Genomic DNA, 27,499 nt, shown 5'->3' with positions numbered 1-27,499 from the left:
CTCCAAATTGCTTAAGGGAACGATTTTTAAATTTTAGGAATCAAGTTCTCCAATAAATCTTTACTTGAGGTATGATGAACAGGCTATTTGGGAGGAATTTAGAGAATTTGGGAACATGGGAATGAGTTTAGGGAATCAGCAAGGTAATAATAGTGAACTTAGTGCTTGGGTTTTACAGTAAAATTTAAATAAACAACCATCTGTGTTCTTAATTTTCTCTCAGTATAAGCAGAAGTGATACTTACTTTGCTTGGGGACTTTAACATCAATATTTTCTTTTTTTTTTTTTTTTTTTTTTTGCCAGTCCTGGGCTTGAACTCTAGGTCTGGGCGCTGTCCCTCAGCTCTTCAGCTCAAGGCTAGCGCTCTACCACTTGAGCCACAGCACCACTTCTGGCTTTTTCTGCTTATGTGGTGCTGAGGAATCGAATCCAGGGCCTCATGCATGCAAGGCAAGCACTCTACCACTGAGCCACCTTCCCAGCCCCTACATCAATATTTTCAAACTCGACTATCTGTTACGTATTTCAACGATAAACTACAAATAGAACATAGTCCCTGCTGTGAAAGTGCTTTGCGGTGAGGGAGTGAATTGCAGTTAGGATTCACATGCTGTCCGTGCAGAACAAATACGATTATTATTGCATTCTTAGACTAGAAGAAGGGTGGATAGGACTGGAGAGAGCTAGAAAAGGTTGGAAGCGTGACCGGAGAGGTAGAGAGCCGGTGTAGCAAGCCCAAAGCCCTGGGTTCAAATCCCAGTACTGCCAAAAAAAAAAGAGAGGAAAAAAAAGAGGAGTGGAGGGAGATATGAAAATGGTTTGCGAACCATCCGATTATTCCTCAAATACGACCAACGCCGTCGAGGATGGAAACAGAGTGGAATTTTGAGTCAGGCTTCGGTTACGGATGAGTCTCCAGTTAGTCTAGGTCTCTCGTGTTTGGGCCTGAGTGCTCAGAATAGGATGTAAGGGCTGAGAACATCTGGTACAATTTTATGCAAACTGAATAATTCCAGCCTCCCGGTCCCGGTGCCGCGGAGAGAAACCGCACCGTCGCGCAAGCTCGGCCAATCCTAGGCCCCACAGTATGACGTCATCGCCCCGCCCTTCATCTCTTAGCCGGAAGGAATCCGGTATCTAAGCTACTAGGCAAGCATCAATTCCAGTTGCGCCTGCGCACCTCGGGGGTAGAGGAGGGGAGGGTGGGGGGGGCAGAACGGACGCATGCGCCGTACGTGTAGGTGTGGCCAGTGCGCACGCAGCCTCAGCCCCTTCCCCGCCCTTTCTCTTCCCGGTTTCCTTCTCAGCCCGTGGGTCTCGGCTGTGGCTGCTTCCGGTTGGAGCGCGGTGCAGGGCTTGCCGGTGTCAGCTCCCCGGTCATGTCCTACGGTCCCTTAGACATGTATCGGAACCCGGGGCCTTCGGGGCCCCAGCTCCGGGATTTCAACAGCATCATCCAGACATGCAAAGGGAACATCCAGCGAATCAGCCAAGACAGTGAGCCCGGGGGGGGGGGGGGCCCAGCGGGGAATGGGGAGGGAGTGGGGGGGCCCAACGAGGGAGTGAGGGGCGTGTCGGGGACAGGCCTGGGCGAAGCTGCCGGGACGAAGGGCCCGGCCGGGGCCACGGACGAGGCCACGCCTGGGGCCGTCACGGGCTTCCTCCTCGGGGGCGGCGGGCGGTCATCCCCGCGCCTTGTCGGACCCCAGCAGCCGAAAGTCCGGAGTCCCAGACGCAGCCCCGGTTTCTTTAGGAGTTCTGTGCGCCTGGTGTCGAGGCCCACACCGCAGATCTGACAGCCAGGGTGGGAGGGGATGACTGGGTCACCTCGCGGGCTCGGGTGCCTGGACTTGGTGCCGCGGCCAGCCGAGTTTTTCCTGTCCCCTCCGCCCACCTCGCCTTCCTCTTTGGCCAGTTTGGATCTGAGGTTGTTTACTGATTGAGGTTTTAGGCTGACTTTCAGCTCAGCCACTGGCTCCTCGGAAATCAGCAACTTTCAATTAAGGGAAGTGGAGGGTGCGTATGCTTGGATGACTTCATACCCACTTCTTCCTGTAATGAATTTGGAAATCAGACACAGTGAATGGTATTTTGAAGGGTGGGATGTCTTCTGTTTTAATAAAGAGAATTCACTGAACACATTTCAATTTTATGTTATCATGTCTTTGGTAGCAAATATTTGTTTATAGTTTTGGATCTCAAAACTGATGAAATTTTCATAACTCCTTCCCCATCGAGCTACTTTTTTGAACAAGTCAGATACACAGAGAAGTTCAGGGTCTCAGCCAGAACCACTTAGCAAATAAGAAATTGTAGAGCTGGTGGTGGAATTCAGGATGCCATTGCTGGTCTTGAAAACTCCCTCCTCATCATTATGGTCCTGAGCGAGATTGTAGCAGTATAAGTCAAGTACAGTCTGTTGCTTGGACCCTTATAAACAGAATTTCTGCAGGAGCAAGTTTTCTTGGAAAGCATGGTAATCATAATCCTTCTCCTTTGTTAGTGTGTTTTGTGAATCTGGTTGTATTCTGTTAACAGGTAGAACTAGTTAGTCCTGAATTACAATTATGTCCTATATTTTAAAGAACAATCTATCATTTTTAAATAGCCTATCATATTTAAGATTTAAATATAGAACTTGTAGCTGGGCTCCAGTGGCTCACACCTATAATCATAGCCACTCAGGAGGTTGAGATCTGAGGATTGTGGTTCAAAGCCAGCCTGGGCAGAGAATCTATCTTCAATTTACCATTCAAAATACTGGAAGCAGAGCTGTGGCTCAAGTGGTAGAGTGCTAGCCTGGAGCAAAAGAGCTCATACAGTGCCCAGGCCCTGAGTTCAAGCTCCATGAGTGACCCCATCCCCAAAAATGTGTGTGTGTGTGTGTGTGTGTGCAAAAAAGCTCATACAGTGCCCAGGCCCTGAGTTCAAGCTCCATGAGTGACCCCATCCCCAAAAATGTGTGTGTGTGTGTGTGTGTGTGTGTGTGTGTGTGTGTCCGGAGAGGAAGAGAACTTGTAGAACTTGACAGGACAGGTAGAGTTCATAATGGGAAGGGAAAGAGTCTAGGGAATTTGGAGATGGGAAGAGGAATATATGGCCTATTAAATTCCAAAATTAGAAAAAAATTAACATGAAAATATGGTAGTTTTTTCCTAATTTTTCTTTGTGAGAGAGCTGTAATACAGGTTAGATCAGAAAAGTCTGGTTCAAGGCTGATTAGTTTCTTGTTAAAGCTAAATCTGATTTTAATTTCTGTTTATGCAATGTTCTGTATTTATTTGAATATCAGGTTATGTAGTAAGTATAGAAACTGATATAGATGGGGCTGGGAAGGTGACTCAGTGGTAGAGCGCTTGCCTTGCTTGCCTGAGGCCCTGAGTTCGATTCCTCAGCACCACATAAGAAAAAAGGAAAAAGCCGGAAGTGGTGCTGTGACTCAAGTGGTAGAGTGCTAGCCTTGAGCTGAAGAGCTGAGGGACAGTGCCCAGGCCCAGAGTTCAGGCCCCATGACCGGACCCCCCCCCAAAAAAAAAAAAAAAAAAAAGAAAAAAAGAAACTGACATAGATTCTTTCAAAATATAAAGTTGAGAGGGATTGGTACTGTAGAAGAGATATAAATAACATTGGAGGCATTGGGGGAGAATGTGTGTGTGTGTGTGTGTGTGTGTGTGCGCGCGTGCGCTCACGTGCGTGTGTATACGTGTGTGTGCATGTACATATGTATATAATGACTATGGAAATTATGTATATATGTATATAATATATACAATATATATCTAATTACATACGTGTATATCCCTATAGGTATATACATGCACATATAAAAATGTGAGCACGTGCTAAAAGGAAAATAAAGCAGGGTAAGTGGGTAGAGCAGGAAGGGACTGCAGGGATGGATGTGCTATTTTAGGAAAGTTGGTCAAGGAAGTCCTCTGAGGAGATGAGCAGGCGGACACTGACTGAGTGAGGGAAGGGGCTTTGTGAATAGTGGAGATATCCCACTCATGCTGAAGTCAGAGCAGAAGGGAAGTAGGAAAGGCGAGAGGTCAGAGAGGCGTTGATCAGATGTGTGAATGTATTCAACTGATTTGAATGAATGAGGCCTTTCTGTCAGTTTGCAATCCTTTCAGCTTCTTCCCTCAGAACAAGTGGTACTGGGACTGGGAAGGTGGCTCAGTGGTAGAGCGCTTGCCCTGGGTTCGATTCCTCAGCACCACATAAGCAAAAATAAAAAAGCTGGAAGTGGCACTGTGGCTCAAGTGGTAGAGTGCTAGCCTTGAGCTGAAGAGCTGAGGGACAGCACCCAGGCCCAGAGTTCAGGCCCCATGACTGGACCAAAAAAAACCAAAAAACAAAAAACAAGTGGTACTTACCATATCCTATGACCCTAGGTAATGTGTGTTGAAAATTTTCCCCTAGAGGGCTGGGAATGTGGCTTAGTAGTGGAATGCTTGCCTAATGTGTGAAGCCTTGGATTGGATTCCTCAGTACCACATACACAGAAAAAGCCGGAAGTTGGTGCTGTGGCTCAAGCGGTTGAGTGCTGGTCTTGAGCAAAAGAAGCTCAGGGACAGTGCCCAGTTCAAACTCCAGAATTGGAAAAAAAATTCCCTTAGAATTGTTTGGTGAAGAATTGGTAATTTGACATTAGTGGGATGACATTGAGTCTACCCAGTTATCAGGTGAGTGTTTCTCCAAGGCACAGCTGGCATACCCAAATACCCCTTTATGCAATAGGCTTGTAGACACATACCCACCTACCCACACAGCCTTGAAGGACCGCAGAGAATAACTGTTCTTTCTTTCTCAACTGCTCAGCCGTAGACATGGCTTCAGAATTGCCGAGCACATTGGCAACCCACTGCACAGGTACAGCTAAGGTTGGCTGCCTGGTACAGACTGTTGAGCTCAGGATCTGCAGTTCTTGGCTCTGATTACTGAGGAACGAAGGGTCTGAGAGAGAGCTGAAGCAGATGTAGAGAAAAATCTAGTTGCCTTGAAGTGAATAGTGAAACAAAGAAGCATTTCTGTTCCTTATGTTTTGTTAATTGAAAAAAAGAAGGAACAGTGAAACTTCTTTTTTTTTTTTTTGTCAGTCATGGGGCATGAACTCTGAGCCTGGGCGCTGTCCCTCAGCTCTTCAGCTCAAGACTAGCACTCTACCACTTGAGCCACAGCACCACTTCTGGCTTTTTGATGGTTAATTGGAAATAAGAGGCTCAGGGACTTTCCTGCCTGGGATGGCTTTGAACCACAATCCTCAGATCTCAAGCCTCCTGAGTAACTAGGAATATAGGCATGAGCCACTGGCGTCCGGTGAAACAGTGAGACTTTTAAGTGTTTATGAAGTCCTTGGGGTTTTGTTTTCTTATTTGCTTTTTTTTTTTTTTTTTTGGGTCCGGTCGTGGGGCCTGAACTCTGGGCCTGGGCGCTGTCCCTCAGCTCTTCAGCTCAAGGCTAGCGCTCTACCACTTGAGCCACAGCGCCACTTCCGGCTTTTTTCTTTTTGCTTAATGTGGTGCTGAGGAATCGAACCCAGGGCCTCAGGCATGCAAGGCAAGCACTCTACCACTGAGCCACCTTCCCAGCCCCTTGCTTTTTTTTTTTTGGCGGTTGTGGGGCTTGAACCCTGGGCCTGGGCGCTGTCCCTCAGCTCTTCAGCTCAAGGCGAGCTCTCTACCACTTGAGCTACAGCTCCACTTCCGGTTTTCTGGTGGTTTATTGGAGATAGGAGTCTCACGGTCTCTTCTACCCGGGCTGGCTTTGAACCTCAATTCTCAGATCTCAGCCTCCTGAGTAGCTAGGATTACAGGCTTGAGCCACTGGCGCCCGGCTTTTGCTTTTTTTTTGTTATTGTTATTTCTTTGCTGTCCCCTTTAAGCTTTCATCTCAGCATCCAATAGTGTACTCCTTCGTGCGTCTGGTTATAGTCTTAGACCTTTCAAATTCATCCTGACCATACTGTATTTACTTTGTCAAGCACTGTGGTGGCTCTGTGTGGTCTGCTGCCTGGGACCACTCTGCGTTCACTATTTCTTTTTGTTTTTTTGTTTGTTTGTGTCGGTTGTGGGGCCTGAACTCTGGGCCAGGGCGCTGTCCCTCAGCTCTTCAGCTCAAGGCTAGCACTCTACCACTTGAGCCACAGCGCCACTTCCAGCTTTTTTTTCTTTTTGCTTATGTGGTGCTGAGGAATCGAACCCAGGGCCTCAGGCATGCAAGGTAAGCACTCTACCACTGAGCCACCTTCCCAGCCCCGGGTACTGGATCTTGAACTTGGGGCCTCATGATCTTTTTTTTTTTTTTTTTTTTTTTGGTCAGTTGTGGGGCCTGCACTCTGGGCCTGGGCTCTGTCCCTCAGGTCTTCAGCTCAAGGCTAACAGTGCTGCTTCCATTTTCTGGAGGTTAATTGGAGATAAGAGTCTCATGGATTTTCCTGCCTGGGCTGGCTTTGAATTGCATCCTCAGATCTCAGCCTCCTTAGTAGCTAGGATTACTGTGTCAGCCACCAGTGCCTAACTTCTTTGGCATTTAAATTATGTGTGTGCATGTGGGCATGTGTGTGCACATGCGTGTGCCAGTACTGGGGCTTGAACTCAAGGGCCTGGCTTCTGTCTGTGTGCCTTTATCTTCAGGGTTAGTGTACTACCACTTTGAACTACAGTTCCACTTCCCCACTTTTTTGGGGTCGTTTATTGAATATCAAAGTCTCATGGACTTTCCTGCCTGGTCTAGCTTTGAACCATGATCCTTAGATCTCAGCCTCCTGAATAGCTGTGATTATAGGCATGAGCCTACTGGTGCCCAGCTTAAATATATATATATATATATATATATATATATATATATATATATATATATATATATATATATATATATATATATATATATATGTATGTATGTATATGTATATATACACACACACACACATATATATATATATATACACACACATATACATATATACATATTTGTTTATCTAGGTGGTACTCTGGTTTAAATTCAGGTTCTTGTGCTTATAAGGCAGGCACTCTGCCACTTGAGCCACACCTCTAGCCATTTTGTCTTTTGTTCTTTTCAGATAGTATCTTATGTTTTGCCTAGTCCCAGTCTCAGACCATAATCCTCCCACCTATACCTGTTGTATAGCAGGGATTGTAGGAATGTTCTACCCTACCCACCTTGATTTTTGAGATGAGGTCTGACATTTTGCCAGGGCTGACTTCAAACTATGATCTTTCTGTCATCCATCTTCCAAGTAGGTGGATTATGCTTGTTCTTCCTTTGCTTTCCAAGGGTAAAGTGAAGTCATATGACCAGGAGCCAGGAATGGTGGTGCACAGTGTAATTCCAGCACTCCTAGGGCAGAGGCAGGAGGATATCAAGGTCAAGACCAGCTTGGGAAAAGTAAGACTTTATCTCAAAACTAAATACAGACATACTCAGGAGGCTTGAGATTTGAGGATCTCTGTTGAAAGCCAGCCTAGTCATAAAAGACTGTGAAACTGTTATCTGCAATTCCACAAAACAGCCAGAAGTAGAGGGTGGCTCAAGTGGTAGAATGCCAGCCTTGAATGAAAAAGTGAAGTGAGGGTGTAAGGCCCTGAGTTCAAGTCCACTACTGATACAAACAACAACAAAAACTCTAAAAGTACAAAGTGTGGCTCAGCTGGTAGAGCACCAAGTAGGAAATCCTGGGTTTAATCTCCCCCTCCCCACCAAAAAAATCTGACTTTAGGGTTGGCAGATTTGGGAATTCATTGCATTCTCTTCCTGTAAGTTAATCTTGGACAAATTTTTCTCCTCTTTTGTCTGTTTCCCTGTCTATAGAATGAGTGGAATTAAAAAGACGGGTTTGAAAGGACCTATGGTAGTGGTTGGGACATAGTAGGCACTCAGTAAATAATGATATTAATTATTGAGTCCCACTGCTCCACTGTAATTTAGTAATTAGGTATGTAAACTCAGGGTCAGACTAGCTGAATTTGGATTTTCTATCTACTGTTTTTGGTGGTGGTAATGGAGTTTTAACTCAACGCCTACTACTCTACTACTAAACCACAGCTCTAGTCCTTTTTTATACTGGTTATTTTTTTTGTGCCAGTTCTGGGGCTTGAATTCAGGGCCTGGGCACTGGTTCTGAGCTATTGTGCTCTATCACTTGAGCTACCTCTTCACTTTTGTTTTTTTTGGTAGTTTTTTTTTTGTAGATAAGAGTCTCACTGCTGGGGGCTAGTGGCTCACGCCTGTAATCCTAGCTACTCAGGAGTCTGAGATCTGAGGATCCTGTTCAAAGCCAGTATGGACAGGAGAGTCTGAGAGACTCTTATCTCAATTAACTACCAGAAAACCAGAAGTGGCGCAGTGTCTCAAGTGGTAGAGCACTAACCTTGAGCTGAAGAGCTTAGGGACAGCACCCAGGCCCAGAGTTAAGTCCTACAACTGACCCAAAAAAAAAAAAGTCTCACAAACTTTCCTGCCTGGACTGGCTTTGACCAGGATTCTCAGATCTCCACCTCATGAGTTAGGATTACCAGTGTGAGTCATTGTTGCCCAGCTCTACTGGTGTTTTGTTTGTTTTTTATCAGTAGTGGGGCTTGAGTTCGGGGGCTGAGCACGGTCCCTGAGCTCTTCAGCTCAAGAGGAGCGCTCTACCACTTGAGCCAAAGCGCCACTTCCGGTTTTCTGGTGGTTTATTGGAGATAGGAGTCTCACAGTCTTTCCTGCCCGGGCTGGCTTTGAACTGCAATCCTCAGATCTCAGCCTCCTGAATTGCTAGGATTACAGGCATGAGCCACCAGCGCCTGGCCTTCCCTGAGCTCTTTTGTTCAAGGCCTGTGCTCTACCACTTTGAGCCACAGCACCACTTCCAGTTTTTAAATGGTTGATTGGAAATAAGAGTCTCACAGAGACTTTCCTGCCGGGGCTGTCTTTGAACCAGCATCTTCAGATCTCAGGCTCTGGAGTAGGTAGGATTACAGATGTGAGCACCTGGCTGGTTATTTTTGAGATAGGGTTTATTCCTGCCTGCCTGCCCGGCCTGTGATCCACCCATTCCAGCTTCCTGTCATCCCTGGGATGACAAGACACATGCCACCAGTCCCAGTTTCTCTCACTGGGATGTAGTCTTGTCTTCTTTTCTGCCTGGGCTGCCTTGGAACGCAGTTCTCTTGATCTCAGCCTAGGTAGTTAGCATGACAGGTACTTGTCACTGTGCCAAGTTATTGGTTGAGAAGTGGTCTGGCAAACTTTCCTGCTTGGTCTTGCCTTGAACTGTGATCCTCCTGATCTCATTCTCCCAAGTAGCTAGAATTATAGGTGTGAGCCACTTGCGCCCAGCTTGCTGTCTGCTGCTAACTAGTTTTGTAAACACTTTTAGCTATTCTCAGTGTACTCATCTATAAGATAGAGGAAACAGAATGCCTAATCCATAGACGTGTAAGGACTAAACGAGGGCTTACAACGGCCTCCTGCTTGAGAAATGTTAGCTTTAAAGTTAGTCCAAGCTGGGAAATCTGTAAAACTCATCTCAAGTTAACAAGGAAAAAAAAACCCATAAGTGGAGCTGTGGTTCAAGTGGTAGAGTACCAGCCTTGAGTAAAAAAGCTAAGGGATAGTGCCCAGGCCGCAGAATGAAGCAAGGGAGAAAAGAGAGAGAGGGGAAAGGAAGGAAATGTTAGCTATTGGTTTTTGTGGGGTTTTTTTGTTTTTGAATTTGTGAGTTTTCTCTCACAGCTTAGAATCTACTTCTGTATTCTTTAATTAATGCAAGCTCTTTGACCTTGACACTACAGCTCCCATTCTGTTAGTTTTGTGGAGCTAAACCATGCATTATACATTTCTCCACAGCGACAGTGCCTGGCACTGGAGCGCCTAGGCTGGCATTCAGTGTGTACATAATTGATTTGATCATTGCTGAGTATGTATCTTGGTCTCAAATTTGATAATAATAATAGCTAGCCCTCATTGAGTGCTTTTGTGAGTCAGATAGTGTTCTAAACTTAGCATCGTGTTATCTTACTTCACCCTCACAACAACCACATGAAGGTTCTCTTGTTCCCATTTCTTAGGTGAGGAAATAGCCCTTTGCTCAAGATAACTCTGTTAGGAAGAGGGGGGAAACAGGAATAAAATGTAGGCAGTCTTAATTCAGAGCCTGTTCTTTTCCTCATGGTATATCCTGTAATTAGTGTGTGAAATGGAAGGTGATAAGATTTGATATTTAATATTCATTTTCAGTTTAGTTTCACATTTTACTATCTAGTACAGTGGCTGTTTGTTGTTGTTGTTGTTGTTTTGTCCATTGTGGGGCTTAAACTCTGGGCCTGGGCCCTGTCCCTCAGCTCTTCAGCTCAAGGTTAGTGCTCTACCACTTGAGCCACATAGCACCACTTCTGGCTTTTTTTGTTTATATGCTATTGAGGAATCGAACCCAGGGCCTCATGCATGCTAGACAAGCACTCTACCACTGAGCCACCTTCCCAGCCTGTTGTTGTTGTTGTTGTTTTGTTGGTCATGGGCTTGAACTCTGGGCCTGAGCCCTGTCCCTCAGGCTAGGCTCAAGGCTAGTTGCTCTACCACTTGAGCCACAGCGCCACTTCCAGTTTTCTGGTGTTTATTCGAAATAAAAGTCTCACAGCCTTTCCTGAACAGGCTGGCTTTGAATTGCGATCCTCAGATCTCAGCCTCCTGAGTAGATAGGATTACAGGTGTGAGCCACCACCAGGCTTTGTTGTTATTATTGTTGTTGGTTTTTGTTTTGTTTTTTTGGTTAGTCGTAGGGGCTAAACTGGGCACTGTCCTTCAGCTCAAGGCTAGCACCCTACCACTTGAGCCACAGCGCCACTTCCAGCTTTTTCCTGCTTACGTGGTACTAAGGGCCTCATGCATGTGAGGGAAGCACTCTACCACTGAGCCAACTTTCCAGCCTGTTTTTTTTTTGGGGGTCCGGTCGTGGGGCCTGAACTCTGGGCCTGGGTGCTGTCCCTCAGCTCTAAAGCTCAAGGCTAGCGCTCTACCACTTGAGCCACAGCACCACTTCCGGCTTTTTTCTTTTTGCTTATGTGGTGCTTAGGAATCGAACCCAGGGCCTCATGTATGCAAGGTAAGCGCTCTACCACTGAGCCACCTTCCCGGCCCCCCTGTTGTTGTTGTTTTTTTGCTTATGTGCTGAGGAATCGAACCCAGGGCCTCAGGCATGCAAGGCAAGCACTCTACCACTGAGCCACCTTCCCAGCCCCCTGTTGTTGTTTTTTAAGTAAGATAAATTCCAGCACTGAGAAGACTAGGGTAGGACACCGAACTTGCAAATTGAAGGCTAGATTGGGCTAAGTAGCTGGTTTGAGGCCAGCTTAGGCTATATTAGTAAACAATGTACATTTGCATCTACAATGGATAGATGTCAGCTAATTTGCATTGTAGCTGTGTGGGACAAGAATGTAAAACCTAGTTTTATAGCAGGGGCTCACACTTGTAATCATAACTACTCAAGCGACTGAGGCCTGGGGATCAAAGTTCAAAGCCAGCCTGGGCAAGCAAATCCAAGAGACTTATGCCACTGAACCAGCAAAAAGTTGAAAATGAAGATGTAGTTAGAGCATCAGCCTTGAGCAAAAAAGTTAACTGAAAATGAGGCTCCAAGTTCAAGTCCAAGTATTGGCAATAAAAAATGAAATCCCTGGGAGGATGGGAAGGGATGGGAAGGGGAAACAAAGGAGGAGGCTATAATGCTTGATAAGAAATGTACTCATAGCTGGGTGCTGGGGGCTCATGCCTTTAATCCTAGCTACTTAGGAGGCTGAGATCTGAGGATCGCGGTTCAAAGCCAGCCCGGGCAGGAGAGACCGTGAGACTCCTATCTCCAATAAACCACCAGAAAACCGGAAGTGGTGCTGTAGCTCAAGTGGTAGAGCGCTTGCCTTGAGCTGAAGAGCTGAGGGACAGTGCTCAGGCCCAGAGTTCAAGCCCCATGACTGACAAAAAAAAAAAAAAAAAAAAAGAAATGTACTCATTATCTTGCCCATGTAATTGTAACCCCTCTGTACAGTATTTTCACAATACAAAAAAAAAAAAAAAAAAAAAAGAAATCCCTAGTTTTCAGAGTAAAACAATGAGACTTCAGTGTCACAGCCGCCATATAGGCCATCATTTTCTCATTTGATGTAAGTAATGATTTTTTATTTTGGTGTAAGGAATATTTTTCACTGAGTTTGTTTTTTTAAATTATAATAGTAGACTAGAGCGAGCATTAGAAGCTATCAAATGAAAAAAGAGTGTTATTTTTTCCCATCTGTGCTGGAGTTGCTATTTGATATGATAAGACTTTGATTTGGACTGAAGATCACTGGGAGATTCAGAATCTGCTGATAGTTGCTAAAAAGCACATAAGGACCGTTCAATTTAGAATAGTTCCTGATGGTGATGTTAGCTCTAATGTACAACAAATTGATTTGCTTCATATTCTTTTTTTTTTTGTCAGTCATAGGGCCTGCACTCTGGGCCTGGGCGCTGACCCTCAGCTCTTCAGCTCAAGGCTAGCGCTCTACCACTTGAGTCATAGCGCCACTTCTGGCTTATTTCTGCTTATGTGGTGCTGAGGAATCGAACCTAGGACCTCATACAATGCAAGGCAAGCACTCTACCACTGAGCTACCTTCCCAGTCCTTCATAGTCTTTTAAGATTTTAGTTAGAACATGCTTTTAAAAATGAGAGGTCCATAATAGGAGAAATTGAGACCCTAGTTATAAGAATTGCTTATACAAAAGACTTTGTCTCACTTAAGCTATGGCTAGTCCTCACTTTTTTATATTTTAAGTACACTCAAGTAGATTATAAGGGGGCTGGGAAGGTGGCTCAGTGGTAGAGCGCTTGCCTTGCATGCATAAGGCCCTGGTTTCCATTCCTCAACACCACATAAACAGAAAAGGCCAGAAGTGGCACTGTGGCTCAGGTGGTAGAGCGCTAGCCTTGAGCTTAAGAGCTGAGGGACAGCACCTAGGCCTAGATTTCAAGCCCCATGACCAACAAAAAAAAGTAAACAAGTCTATGAGTAGACATTGCTTTTTTTTTGGTCGGTCGTGGGTCTTGAACTTTGGGCTTGGGCGCCATCCTTGTGCTCTTCAGCTCAAGGCCAGCACTGTACCGCTTGAGCCACAGCACCACTTCTGGTTTTCTAGTGGTTTATTGGAGATGAGTCTTATGGACTTTTCTGTCCGGGCTGGCTTTGAACCACAATGCTCAGATCTCAGCCTCCTGAGTAGCTAGGATTACAGGCGTGAGCCACTGGCGCCTGGCTGACATTCCTTTTTGAACTCTTTTGAACTGCAGGTTTATTGAACAACATAGCTTTTGTGTGTGTGTGTGCGTGTGTGTGTGTGTGTGCGTGCGTGTGTGTGTGTGTGCGTGCGTGCGTGTGTGTGCGCACGTGCACATGTGCCTTGGAACTTGAACTCAGGGCCAGGCCATCATCCCTGAGCTTTTGTGCTCAAGGCTCATGTTCTGCCACTTTTGGCCATAGTGCAATTTTTCCAGCTTTTTGTAATTAATTGGAGATAAAGGGTCTCATGGGCTTTCCTTCCTGAGCTGACTTTGAACTGTGATCCTCAGATCTTAGCCTCTTGAATAGCTAGGATTACAAGTATGAGCCACCAATGTCTGGCAGTTCTTTTTTTTTTTTTTTGGTTGGTCATGGGGCTTGAACTCTGGGCCTGGACTCTGTCCCTCAGCTCTTCAGCTCAAGGCGAGCGCTCTACCACTTGAGCTATAACGCCACTTCCGGTTTTCTGGTGGTTTATTGGAGATAGGAGTCTCACGGTCTCTCCTGCCCGGACTGGCTTTGAACCGAGATCCTCAGATCTCAGCCTCCTGAGTAGCTAGGATTATAGGCATGAGCCACCAGTGCCCGGCTGATTTTTTTTTTTTATCAGTATAATAGTTGTGCAAAGGAGTTTCATCATGGTATATAACACACACACACACACACACACACGCACGCACGCACACACGCACACACACATATATATATTATGTGGATTGAATTAACACCCCAGTTGTTTTGTCTTTTCCTCATCCCCCTCACTGGTTGCTTATTCTATTTTCATATAGACACAATGTATTTCAGTATTGTTTACCTCTATTATTCTCCTTTCCTTCCCTCAAGGCCTCAATCTCTGGATTACAGTTGTGTGTGTGTGTGCGTGCGTGTGTGTGTGTATGTGTGTGTGTGTAATGAGTCACTTGTGGAAAAAAATCACTGCTGTTGGGGGGACAGTGTGAGACAAGTTTTACTTTTTTTTTTTTTTTTGTCGGTCGTGGGGCTTGAATTCTAGGCCTGGGCGCTGTCCCTCAGCTCTTCAGCTCAAGGCAAGCGCTCTACCACTTGAGCTGCAGCACCACTTCCGGTTTTCTGATGGTTTATTGGAGATAGGAGTCTCACGGTCTCTCCTGCCCGGGCTGGCTTTGAACCGCGATCCTCAGATCTCAGCCTCCTGAGTAGCTAGGATTACAGGCGTGAGCCACCAGCGCCCGGCACAAGTTTACTTTTTTATGTTCTAGTAAACTCAGACACTATTACTGTCTCTATAGTTTGAGTTTTAGAATATCTGATTATTCCATCTTGATGAAAACTTTTAGGAAAATATCTTAACATTCAGGAAGGTGGCATTAATGGAGGCTCAGTGAATTCTGATGCTTAGTTAGCAAATGATCCCATAAAGACCCCAGACTCCCTACCCCACAACTTCAGGTTATTACAAAAAGGAATCAGAAAAGTCCAAATGGAAAAAAAAAAATCAACTGAGAACACCCAGAAAATAGATGTTATGAACTGATATATAGAAGTTCTGTAGTTATCTAGTGCATTTAAGATTTTGATAGTTGATTAGTAACTAGCTTCATTCTTTGACATAACTTTAAAGTGTCTAAGGAGTACTCTACTTTTTTTTTTTTTTTTGTGCCAATTCTGGGGCTTGAATTCAGGGCTTGGGCATCGTCCCTGAGCTGCTTTTGCTTAAAGCTAGCGCTCTACCACTTGAGCCACAGCACCACTTCTGGCTTTTTTGAGTAGTTTCTTAGAGATAAGAGTCTCATGGACTTTCCTGTCCAGGTTGGCTTCAAACTGCAATCCTTAGACCTCACCCTCCTGATTACAGGTGAGTCACCAGCACCCAGCTTTTTTTTTTTTTTTTTTTTTTTTTGATACAGGGTCTTGCTATGTAGCTTGAGATCCTCTTACCTTAGCCTTCTTTTTTTTTTTTCTTTCATGATTTTTTTTTAATTGTGAAAATACAGAGGGGTGACAATTACATGAACAAGGTAATGAGTACATTTCTTATCAAGCATTGTTACCTCCTCCTTTGTTTTCCTTCCTATCCCTTCCCAATCCCCCCCCCCCCCCCGCCAAAGTTGTAAAGTTCGTTTTTTGACATAATGTCTTGTGCATCTCATTGTTGCAATGGGTCCACCTGTGTCCCTATTTAAGCAATTTTTTCCCCCTTCCCCTCCCCAAATTATACCAACATCAAATACAGTGAAAACAGGGGTTATACTGTTGGGGAGGGACATACAAAGCAACAAAGAAATATCTTATAAATACGTTAGGAACAGTAGCAAAAAATTAAAAAACATTTGAGTCCTTATCTTGGGGTTCATTTTGCCTAACATCAACTTATCTGACCGTTTCTGCTTGTCTCAGACATATACTAGTTATTACAAATAAGGGAAACCATGGGACCTATGTTTCTTTGGGCCTGGCTTACTTGACTTAATATAATTTTTTCAAAAAACGATGGTTAGGGGGCTGGGAAGGTGGCTCAGTGGTAGAGTGCTTGCCTTGCATGCATGAGGCCCTGGGTTCGATTCCTCAGCACCACATAAGCAGAAAAAGCTGGAAGTGGTGCTGTGGCTCAAGTGGTAGAGCACTAGTCTTGAGCTGAAGAGCTGGACAGTGCCCAGGCCCAGAGTTCAGGCACCATGACTGGCAAAAAAAAAAAAAAAAAAAAAAAAAAAAGGATGGTTAGATACTACGAAGTAGGTGGCAATGCCTTAACTGTGTGCGTGTTGTTAGGCCCAAGGACCTCTTCCATCCTTGTCAAGGGGAATGCTAACCTTCTCTCCTTTCATACAGCACTACCTCAGCCTTCTAAGTGCTAGGATTGCATCACCACACACTCTGCACTGCTTTTTAAAAACAGTCACTAAAAAGACATCTATTGAAGAAAAATTTTATTGTTGATGATGATCATCTGCCCTTTTGTGTCATGATATATTTTACTGTTTTCTGGAGGGGAGGGGATCTATACATGGAAAAATGAGGGGCTGGGAAGGTGGCTCCGTGGTAGAGCGCATGCCTTGCATGCCAGAGGCCCTGGGTTTGATTGCTTAGCACCACATAAGCAAAAAGAAAAATGCCGGAAGTGGCGCTATGGCTCAAGTGGTTGAGCGCTAGCCTTGAGCAGAAGTGCTGAGGGACAGTGCCCAGGCCCAGAGTTCAGGCCCCATGACTGGACCCCCCCCCCCCCAAAAAAAAAAAAACAAATACATGGAAAAATGAGTAGAATGCCTTCTAGTACACATATCAGTCCCGTACAATTTGTACCTTGCATTTGCAAGTTTAACATCACAGCTGGAGCCTCTGGATACCAAGTTTTTCAGTTGCAAAAACTTCCTTGGTTGCTCAACAGCATTCTGGGAGTAGAGATGTTTCATTATGACTGAATTTTAGAATTGAGCTGAGTGGGAGTATTAGAAGATCACAGTGCTTACAGAATTGTAAAGATTTAATGCCAGAACATGAAAACCCCACACAAATTGTAAGTACTCTCTAAGTGTTAGTCAATCCAAATACAATCTACAAATAGCAAAGGAGATCTGGCAAAATGAAGAGACTTGCCTAATGCTATAATGGTTACGTCTGGCTTAGATTTTGGGCCTCCTTTTTTTTTTTCTTGCTAGCCATGGGGCTTGAACTCAGGGCCCGGGCACTGTCCCTGAGTTTCTTTTGCTCAAGGCTAGCACTCTACCACTTGAACCACAGCACCACTTCCGGCCTTTCTGTGTATATGATACTGAGGAATTGAACCCAGGGCTTCATGCATACTAAGCAAGCACTCTACCACTAAAGCCACATTCCCAGCCTTAGATTTTAGTTCTCATTATACCTAACTTACCTGAATTCATATCATCCCTCTTAAAAGAGACTGTCATAATGCCAAAGGGAGGAGAATGACTCAGTTAATCAGTAATTATTTATGTGTGTACTGGGTGCCCGTCATTCTGCTAGACTCTAGTAAGTACAGAGGATATTGCCATAAGTGGGAGGGAGGTGGGACTGGAGGCGGGTAGAGGCAGGACACCAGCCTATCTGGAGAAGAGTATGAAGCTAGGGAGGGGTCAGATATGTAGGGTGCGGAGGGTAAAGCACTGGGAGCCCCAGGCCTGCCCTGTGTGTCCACATTCTGTTTCCTTTCAGAGTCAACCTTTTGAAAGAACATAATGTGACACAAACTATAGCCACTGAGATTAGCCCTGGGTTTCAATTCTGGTTATGACACTGTTCAAAATCCACCAGTGACTTGCCACTTAATTAAAATCCAAGCTCTGTAATTGTTCACAGGACCCTCAATCATCTGGCTCCCCACAGCCTTCTTTGCTACTTCTTTTATCTCTCTTGCTCACTCAGCTCCAGTCACCCTGCCTTGCCTGACACACCAAGGATTCTTGCATTGGGGACTTTGTACTAGTTGCGCTCTCTGTTCTGCAAGGCAACTCCTGTGCATAGCTGTGTGGCCTGAGCTTTTATTTCCTTTAGTTCTCTGCTCAGTTTCACCATATAGAGAGGTTTCTCTGACCACCTGGTTATCTTACCCTTCCCCATAGACGTACAATGCTCCCTTATCCAATAAGAAAGAATGCTAACTTCCTAGAATTTTGAGGTTTAAAAATTAATTGTGGTCAGGTGCCGGAGGCTCACGCCTGTAATCCCAGCTACTCAGGAGGCTGAGATCTGAGGATTGCAGCTCAAAGCCAGCCTGGGCAGGAAAATCTGTGAGACTGTTAACCACTAAAAAGCTAGAAGTGGAACTGTGGCTCAAGTGGTAGAGACTAACCTTGAGCAGAAAAGCTCAGGAACAGTGCCCAGGCTCAGATCAAGCCCCAAGACTGGTACATGGACACACACAAAAAAGTATTTCCTCATCTGTAAAATGAAGACAGAGCTACTTCTAATATTACTGTGAAAATTAATAAGACAATATATATATGAAGCTCTTATGCTAGACACAAAGAGAGGTGCTTTATCAGCTAATACATACGAATTGTTTTCTAAAAGTGTTTGCTGTAGAAAAATTAGTTTATATTAATGGGCTTAATTTGTTTGTTTGTGTGTGTGTGTGTGTGTGTTTATGTGTGTGTTTTGGTCTTGAGGCTTGAACTTAGGGTCTTGGTGCTCTCCCTTAGCTTTTTTGCTCAAGGTTAGTCATCTACCACTTGAACTACAGCTCCACTTCTGGCTTTTTTCTGGGTAAGTAGAGATAAGAGTCTCATGGACTATCCTTCCCAGGCCTGCTTGTTTGTGCCCAGGCTGGCTTTTGTTGTTGTTTTGTGCTAGTACTGGGGCTTGATCTTAGGGCCTGAGCACTGTCCTGGAGCTCTTTTGCTCAAGGCTAGCGCTCTACCACTTGAACTACAGCTCCACTTCTGGCTTCTTGTGGTTAATTGGAGATCAGAATCTTGTGTGCTTTTCCTGCCCAGGCTGGCTTTGAACTGTGATCCTCAGATCTTAGCCTTCCTTAGCTAAGATTACAGATGTGAGCCACTGGTGCCCAGCTTCCTGGGCTGGCTTTGAACTGCAGTCCTTAGATCTCAGCCTCTTGAGTAGCTAAAATTACGGCTGGGACCTTCTGGTGCCTGGCAAGAATTTAAGTTTTTATTGCCATGAGTTTAGGCCCTTCGAAAGGTGTTTTGTTTTGTGTTAATATGTGTTGTGAATGAAACCTAGGGCCTTGAACATGCTAAGCAAGTGCCCTTGCCTATTTACTACCTCCTTAGCCCTAAAGGTGTTGATTTTTTTTTTTTTTTGTCAGTCGTGGGGCCTGAACTCAGGGCCTGGGCACTGTCCCTCGGCATTTTAGCTTAAGGCTAGTGCCCTACCACTTGAGCTACAGCGCTACTTCCAGCTTTTTCTGCTTATGTGATGCTGAGGAATCGAACTCAGGGCCTCATGCATGAAAGGCAAGCACACTACCACTGAGCCACCTTCCCAGTCCCCCCCCCCCTTTTTTTTTTTTTTACCAGTCATGGGGCCTGAACTCTGGGCCTGGGTGCTGTCCCTCAACTCTTAAGCTCAAGGCTAGCGCTCTACCACTTGAGCCATAGCACCACTTCCGGCTCTTTCTGCTTATGTGGTGCTAAGGAATCAAACCCAGGGCCTCATGCATACAAGGCAAGCACTCTACCACTGAGCCACCTTCCCAGCCCTGGTGTTGATTTTTTTTTAACCATTGCCATCGAAGATCTGGTAAAATTAGGAAATTCCTTGGGGATGAGCTAAAAAGCCATTGCCTCCTACTTTGTACTGAAATTCCTGTGTAGAAGGAAGGGGAATTTCACAGTGGGTTTTTATAGGAGTGTGCTTGCCCAGGTTTCAGTCATAAATTCTGTTGGTTACAAGTACTTATTCAAGATGTAGGGAGACCAGGGATCTGCTAAGCAGTGTGCTCTGATGAACGTATTTATCTTTGAAATGAACTTTCTTTTCCCCTTCTCTCCTCAGCTGCTCAGATAAAGAATTTGATGAGCCAACTAGGAACTGTGCAGGACTCAAGCACAAATCAGGAAAATCTGTGAGTAGCTTTGGAACAAGATTGGGTTTTGTTAGTTGCTTTAAGGATATATTTGGTGTCCTTATTGTGTGGCCTATGAAATTTCAGATTGGTAAAGTCAAAAGAAAAGGGCTGGGAGGCAGTAGCTGGAGCTAGTAGTAAGATAGTATATTAATGGACTAGGATTTCCTGAACTGATTCTTTTTTTCCTTGGTTCTTTTAGCAGAAAATTGAGGGAGGCTTGGATGGGAGCTCCTACCGTTCCTAAACCATGTGGCCAAAACTCTGTATAAATGAATCTCCTTGCTGGCACAGGATTTTTTTTTTTTTGGGGGGGGGGGTGGTCCGGTCGTGGGGCCTGAACTCAGCCTGGGCACTGTCCCTCAGCTCTTCAGCTCAAGGCTAGTGTCTACCACTTGAGCTACAACGCCACTTCTGGCTTTTTTTCTTTTGCTTATGTGGTACTGGGGAATCAAACCCAGGGCCTCATGCATGCAAGGCAAGCGCTCTACCACTGAGCCACCTTCCCAGCCCCTGGTACAGGATTCTTGATGACCTAGTCTGGTTTGATTTGATTTCCAACTGTACATGCTATGTGAAAAATAGGATAATCAGAGGCAAGGCTGAGGGAGAGAGTAAGTGGACTGGTAGTCTAACTTACGATATTTTTTTCCATAAGTCACATTCTTCTTGACTCTCTTTCTGCTTTTAGTTCTGTTTCTTGTCTTTAAAGTGTCCTGACCAATATTCTTCTCATCCTTAGATGTTGTGAAGTGAGGGATTGACATTACTGTGAGCTTTCCCAGGGAGATGTGAAATATTTCATCATTGTCTAGGACACTGGCTTCTGGCTAACACCCTCTTGTTTTTTTTTTTTGGGGGGGGGAGTTGGTTGTAGGGCTTGAACTCTGGGCTTGGGCTCTATCCTTCAGCTTCAGCTCAAGGTGAGCACTCTACACAGCACCACTTCTGATTTTCTAGTGGTTAATTGGAGATAAGAGCCTCACGGACTTCCCTTGCCAGGCTGGCTTTGATCCGTGATCCTTAGATCTCAGCCTCCTGAGTAGCTAGGATTACAGGAGTGAGCCACCAGCACCCAGCTTACACCCTCTTATTTTTGCCTACCTTGTTATCTAGTTCTAGAGGCCTCTTTGGAGTGGAAAAACACTAATAGTAGCATGGCGTCTTAGTGCACTTAGGCTGCTATAACAAGACCGTAACTAGATAGTTTATGAACAGCAGAAATTTATTTGTCTGTAGTTCTGGAGGCTGACAAGTCCATGATATGCAGTGCCCTGGGAAGGCCGGCTGCTTCATAGATGATGTTTCACTGTCTACTCCCTGGAGGGAGAAGGAAGCAGCTCTCTGGGCCCTCATTTAAGAAAGCATTAATGCCATTTATGATGACACCACCCTTCCAATGCTGTCTCCTAATGCTGTCATTGGGAGAGCTAGGATTCCAGCTTAGGAATTGAGGCTTTCCATCCTCCCTGAAAACTTCAAAGATGGCTAGAGACTTGATAAAGCCATGAATGAAAACACCTTGTGTGTGTGTGCATACTTGTGCCAGAACACAAGGCCTCATGATTTTGCACTTGGCTTTTTGTTTAAGGCTATTGCTCTACCACTTAAGCCACTTCCACTACTGGCTTTTTGCTGGTTAATTGGAGATAAGAGTTTCATAGAGGGCTGGGAAGGTGGCTCAGTGGTAGAGCGCTTGCCTTGCATGCATGAAGCCCTGGGTTCGATTCCCAAGCACCACATAAGCAAAAAGAAAAAAAAGCCAGAAGTGACGCTGTGGCTCAAGTGGTAGAGTGCTAGCCCTGAGCTGAAGAGCTGAGGGACAGCGCCCAGGCCCAGAGTTCAAGCCCCACGACCGGACCCCCCCCCCAAAAAAAATAAAAGAGTTTCATAGACTTTTCTGCCTAGGCTAGCTTCAAATTGTGATCTCAGATCTTAGCTTCCTGAGAAGATAGGATTATAGGCATGAGCCACAGGCATATGTCTGAAACAACTTTTGTTGGTTGTGGGGCCTGAACTCTGGGCCTGGGCGCTGTCCCTCAGCTCTTCAGCTCAATGCTAGCGCTCTACCACTTGAGCCACAACGCCACTTCCATTTTTTTTTTTCTGCTTATGTGGTGCTGAGGAATTGAACCCAGGGCCCCATGTATACAAGGCAAGCACTCTACCACTGAGCCACCTTCCCGGCCTCAACTCAAGGGGAACATTCTACCACTTGAGTCACAGCACCACTTCTGATTTTCTGGTGGTTTATTGGAGATAAGAGTCTCACAGCTTTTCCTGCCCAGGCTGGCTTTGAAGCGTGATTCTCAGATCTCAGCCTCCTTAGCAGCTAGGATTATAGGCATGAGCCACCGGTGCCCAAATGAAAACAACTTTTTGTACTTTTATTACTTTGCAAATTTATATTACATAGTCTGCCTCTGTGATTTCCTTCCTTCTCTCTTTATATATTTGGCTTTTCTTTCCCTTCCTTTCTCCCTCCCTCCCTATCTTCCTCCCTTCCTTCCTACCTTCTTTCTTTGTTTCTTTTTTTTTTTTTTTGTCCATCATGGGGCTTGAACTCTGGGCTTGGGCTCTGTCCCTGCGCTCTTCAGCTCAAGGTGAGCACTCTACCACTTGAGACACAGCGCCACTTCCGTTTTTGAAGTAGTAATTCATTGGAGATAAGTCTCACGGACTTTCCTACCGGGGCTGGTTTTGAACTATGATCCTCAGATCTCAGCCTCCTGAGTAGCTAGAATTATAGGTATGAGCCACTGATGCCTGGCCTTCCTGAGCTTCTTTTGCTCAATGCTAGCACACTACCACTTGAGCCACAGTGCCACTTCTGGCTTTTTCTGAGTAGTTTATTGGAGATAAGATACTCAAAGACTTTACTACCCAAGTTGGCTTGGAACCATGATCTTGAGATCTTAGCTTCTTCAGTGGCTAGGATTACAGGAATCAGCCACCAGCGCTCAGCTCTGCCATGCTTTTTGCTGGTTATTTTGGAGATGAAGTGTAGTAGGCTTTTCTGTGTTAGCTGACTTTGAACCATAATCCTTTGCACCTCCGCTTCCAGAGTAGCTAGTAAAGATGTGAGCCATTGGTGCCCAGTCTTACATTTTTGTTTTTGTTTTATTGGTTGTGGGGCTTGAACTCTGGGCCTGGGTGCTGTCCCTTAGCTCTTCAGCTCAAGGTGAGCACTTTACCATTTGGTGGTTAATTGAAGAGAAGAGTCTTACAAACTTTCCTGCTTAGGCTGGCTTTGAACCGCAGTCCTCAGATCCTGAGTAGCTAGGATTACAGGTGTGAGCCATTGGCACCTGGCTAGTTTTATATGTTTTTAAATAAGCAGAGCTGGGGCTGGGAAGGTGGCTCAGTGGTAGAGCGCTTGCCTTGCATGCCTTGAGGTCCTGGGTTCAATTCCTTAGCACCACATAAGCAAAAAAGAAAAGAGCCGGAAGTGGCACTGTGGCTCAAGTGGTAAAGTGCTCACCTTGAGCTGAAGAGTTAAGGGACAGCACCCAGGCCCAGAGTTCAGGCCCCACGACTGGACCCTCCCCCCCCCCAAAAAAAAAAAAAACCAAAAAAAAAAAAAAACCACACAGAGCTTCTTTATTTTGGAAGGAAGAGTCAGAAAATCAAGCATAAGGCACAAGTAGGGAATCCAGGATAAATCTGAAAAAAGAATGGATAGAAGAATACAAGCAAAAATGTAAGAATAAATCTTTGGAGTTTGTTCCCTAGAATGGGTCAGAAACTATGCTTTTAATGCATATTTCATCCAGCTACCTGTGCTTGGATTCAAGTGAGTGGACCATGATCAATATACCATGCTGAATTCCTGGGAAATTCAGTGGGAATTTTATAAGAGAGTTAGGTGTGGGTAGCAGCTTCTTGTATTTCTATCAGAACTGCTGACAGGCTTCTCTTGTCTCCCCAAAGTGTTAAACCTGATCTGTGCTGCTTTCAGCAGGTATCCTTCAGACAGCCTCTTTCTGCCCACACTGGCTGCTTCAATAATGTGACAAGGCCTTAAAGTGGGTTTGCTACTGTAGTAGTCCCGAACTTTTGTTGTGAACATGGGCATTGAGGCACCCATTCCTTTGGAATGACCCTTCATTACCTGTGTTGTAATAAATTATTACTCACTAGGATAGCCCTGGAGCATCCTGAACCATGTCTTTTCTTTCTTAGGCAAGAGTTACAACACTCCACAAATCAGCTCGCCAAGGAAACAAATGAATTGCTGAAGGAATTAAGATCCTTGCCCCTTCCCTTGTCTACTTCCGAGCAGGTTGGTGTCTTGTGTTAAATAAATTTATAATGAGGGGGTGGGGAAGAGTAGTATAATTATCTCCTGGCCAGGTCTCCCTTACCATCTAGTATCTCCAGCTCCTTTCCAAATTATCCTGTTCTCCTCTTAGCTATACACTTAGGGAATACACATTGGTTGAAAGTTTTCGTAGTAATAAGGAATCGAAGAGTCTGATGCAGACAGAATGTTGTAAGTACTTAGAGTTAAATAGTAACCTAAGCAAAATATAAATAGAAAGTCAAATCTGCTACCAAGAAAAAAATTCATCTAATGTATTCCAAGAGCAAATAGAGGTTATTTTTGGATTATGCATATTATTGTTCCCTTCCATTAGCTTGAATCATTAAGAACACAAAGTAGATCCATAGGCATTCTCTGATGAAATATAATTCCCTTCTGTTTCACCAGTGGTGCTGAGTATACTTTTGTCTTTCCAGTGTTTCCATCTAATCTGCCTTAGGCCCATCTTCCATCTTCTTACCACTGTTCTGGATGTCAGAAGCATCCTTCCTTTTAGTTTTGTTTTTTTTCTATTTTGTTTTCCCATTCTTAGGTTCTGTATCAGTGATTTTTGAGCCTTTGTTTTTTTAAGCAAACTAAGCAAAGTAGTTGCTGAGTCCTCAAACATTTTAATCATCACTTTAAAAATAACCAAAACCTGCTGAGAGCTGGGTGCCAGTGGTTCAGACCTGTAATCCTAGCTACTCAGGAGGTTAAGATCTGAGGATTGCTGTTTGAAAAGCCAGCCTGGGCACAAAAGTCCTCATGAGACTCTTATCTCCAGTAATCACTCAAACACCAGAAATGGAACTGTGTTCAAAGTGATAGAGCACTAGACTTGAGCAAAAGCACTCAGAGATAGCGCCTAGGTCCTGATTTCAAGCCCCATGACCAGAAAAAAAAAAAAAAATCCTGCTGAAGCCGGGCACCGGTGGCTCATGCCTGTAATCCTAGCTACTCAGGAGGCTGAGATCTGAAGATCACAGTTCAAAGCCAGCCCGGGCAAGAAAGTCTGTGAGACTCTTATCTCCAATTAACCACTAGAAAACCGGAAGTGACGCTGTGGCGCTCACCTTGAGCTGAAGAGCTGAGGGACAGCACCTAAGCCCAGAGTTCAAGCCCCACGACCAGAAAAAAAAAAAAATCCTGCTGAGTGCTGGTGGCTCATTCCTCTAATGCTAGCTACTCAGGAGGCTAAGATCTGAGGATCATGGTTTGGTTCAAAGCCAGCATGGGCAGACAAATTCAAGCGACTCATCTCCATTTAACTAGCAAAAAGCCAGAAGTAGAGGCATAACTCAAGTGGTAGAGTACCAGCCATGAGTGGAAAAGCTAAGTATTAAGTTCCAGAACACACATACACACACCAACTTGTAAAAAAAAATAGTAATTGTGGGTTTTTTGTTTGTTGGTTGGTTGGTCATGGGGCCTGAACTCTAAGCCTGGGCACTGACCCTGAGCTCTTCAGTTCAAGACTAGTGCTCTACCACTTGAACCACAGTGCCACTTCCGGCTTTTTCTGCTTATATGGTGCTGAGGAATCAAACCCAGGGCCTCATGCACGCAAAGCAAGCACTCTACCCCTGAGCCACCTTTCCTAGCCCCAATAATTATGTCTTTAAGAGAAACTGAGCTCAATATAAATGAATATGGTGTTAGAATTTTAGCAAAAGACTATATAGGTCCAATCTGAGTCCAAAGGTATCCACTTTTAGCTTCTTCAGGGAACAAATATTCCACATGGGAATTCCTTTAGAGATTACAAGGTAAATGATATTCAGTTCTCAGACTTGTCAGAATGTATCTGACTTGTTCTATACTATTAACAAGGGCCTTGAGCTAGCAAAGGACAAATTTAATAATTTAAGGAAGAGCCTCTTTTCTAATAATTTTCCTACTAAGAAATCTTTAAGGAGCCAGAGGCTCCTGCCTATAATCCTTGCTACTCAGGAGGCTGAGATCTGAGGATCACGGTTTAAAGCCAGCCCGGGCAGGAAAGTCCATGAGACATCTTATCTCCAATGAACCGCCAGAAAATCAGAAGTGGTGCTATGGCTCAAGTGGTGGAGTGCTCACCTTGAGATGAAGAGTTCAGGGACAGTGCACAGGCCCAGAGTTCAAGCCCCATGACTGACCAAAATTAAAAAAAAAAACTTTAAGGAATATAACTTGCTTTTAATGAGAGTTAAACCCAAATGATTCTGGGTAAATATGCTATCTCTCCCTTAATTTCCTTAGCGCCAGCAGAAGCTTCAGAAGGAACGTCTCATGAATGACTTCTCAACGGCCTTGAACAACTTCCAGGCTGTGCAGAGAAGGGTATCTGAAAAGGAAAAAGAGAGTATTGCCAGAGCAAGAGCTGGATCGCGACTTTCTGTAAGTTGAATCCCTAAAGAAGACCTTTGAAATTTCAGAATGTTTGTTTCCAGGTTGTTTTCTTCCAGACCATTAGCTTTGTTTATTATCACACCAAATAGTAAATATGCTTGTCAGCTGCTGTGAAAAATGTCAGATTGGTTTATCCCATGTAAAGAAACATGTATACATATGGGCAACTAAAAGGAATGTGCACAAGAGTTAAAAAATGCGGGACTGGGAAGGTAGCTCAGTGGTAGAGTGCTTACCTTGCATGCATGAGGCCCTGGGTTCGATTCCTCAGCACCACATAAGCAGAAAAAAAAAAGCCAGATGTGGCGCTGTGACCCAAGTGGTAGAGTGGTAGCCTTGAGCTGAAGAGCTGAGGGACAGCACCCAGGCCCGGAGGAGTTCAGGCCCCACGACCGGACCCCCCCCCAAAAAAAAAAAAAAAAAGAGTTAAAAAATGCAAGGTAGGACTGGGAATGTGGCTTAGTGGTAGAGTGCTTGCCTAACATGCATGAAGCCCTAGGTTCGATTCCTCAGTACCATATAAACATAAAAAGCCAGAAGTGGCCCTGTGGCTCAAGCCTTGAGCAAAAGAAGCTCAGGGACATTCATTGCCCAGGCCCTGAGTTTAAGCCCCAGGACTGGCCAAAAAAAAAAAAAAAAAGGAAGATAGATCTATATATCATTTCATTTTCATTTTGTTATATTGCTCCTATGTTGGAAACTTAAAGAGATGAATCTGCTTCCCAGAAGACAGCAGGCTAGGTTATTTGTATTAATATTCTCTTTTTGAAAAGAATTAACAAATTCTAGAATTAAAAAATCCAACTTCTAGCAGGCGCTGGTGGCTCACACCTGTAATCCTAGCTCTTCAGCAGGCTGAGAGGTGAGGATCTCTGTTTGAGGCCAACTTGGGCAGGAAAGTTCATATGACTCTGACCTCTGATAAACTACTCAGAAAAAACTGGAAGTGGCACTGTGGCTCAAGTGGT

The 27,499-nt window shown here is 44.8% G+C and overlaps 1 protein-coding gene and 1 non-coding gene across 2 annotated transcripts in view; one reads left to right on the top strand and one right to left on the bottom strand.

The window, feature by feature from the left end:
• Positions 1-1,265: 1,265 nt before the first annotated feature.
• Stx12 (syntaxin 12) overlaps positions 1,266-27,499 on the top strand; it is a 43,090-nt gene continuing 16,856 nt past the window's right edge. The window contains exons 1-4 of the mRNA XM_070037511.1: positions 1,266-1,498; positions 19,771-19,840; positions 24,023-24,122; positions 26,382-26,519. Of these exons, the coding sequence (XP_069893612.1) occupies positions 1,381-1,498; positions 19,771-19,840; positions 24,023-24,122; positions 26,382-26,519 (426 nt within the window). The 5' untranslated portion in view covers positions 1,266-1,380. The remainder of the gene's footprint in view (positions 1,499-19,770; positions 19,841-24,022; positions 24,123-26,381; positions 26,520-27,499) is intronic.
• On the bottom strand, positions 16,003-16,128 carry LOC138838488 (U6atac minor spliceosomal RNA). The gene has a single exon (XR_011375626.1). It is a non-coding gene; the product is annotated as a U6atac minor spliceosomal RNA (small nuclear RNA).

The sequence above is a fragment of the Dipodomys merriami genome, unplaced genomic scaffold (assembly GCF_024711535.1).
Source record: "Dipodomys merriami isolate MVZ:Mamm:240054 unplaced genomic scaffold, mDipMer1.0.p SCAF_28, whole genome shotgun sequence".
Classification (NCBI taxonomy): domain Eukaryota; kingdom Metazoa; phylum Chordata; class Mammalia; order Rodentia; family Heteromyidae; genus Dipodomys; species Dipodomys merriami.
This window is presented reverse-complemented; position numbering and strand designations above follow the sequence as displayed.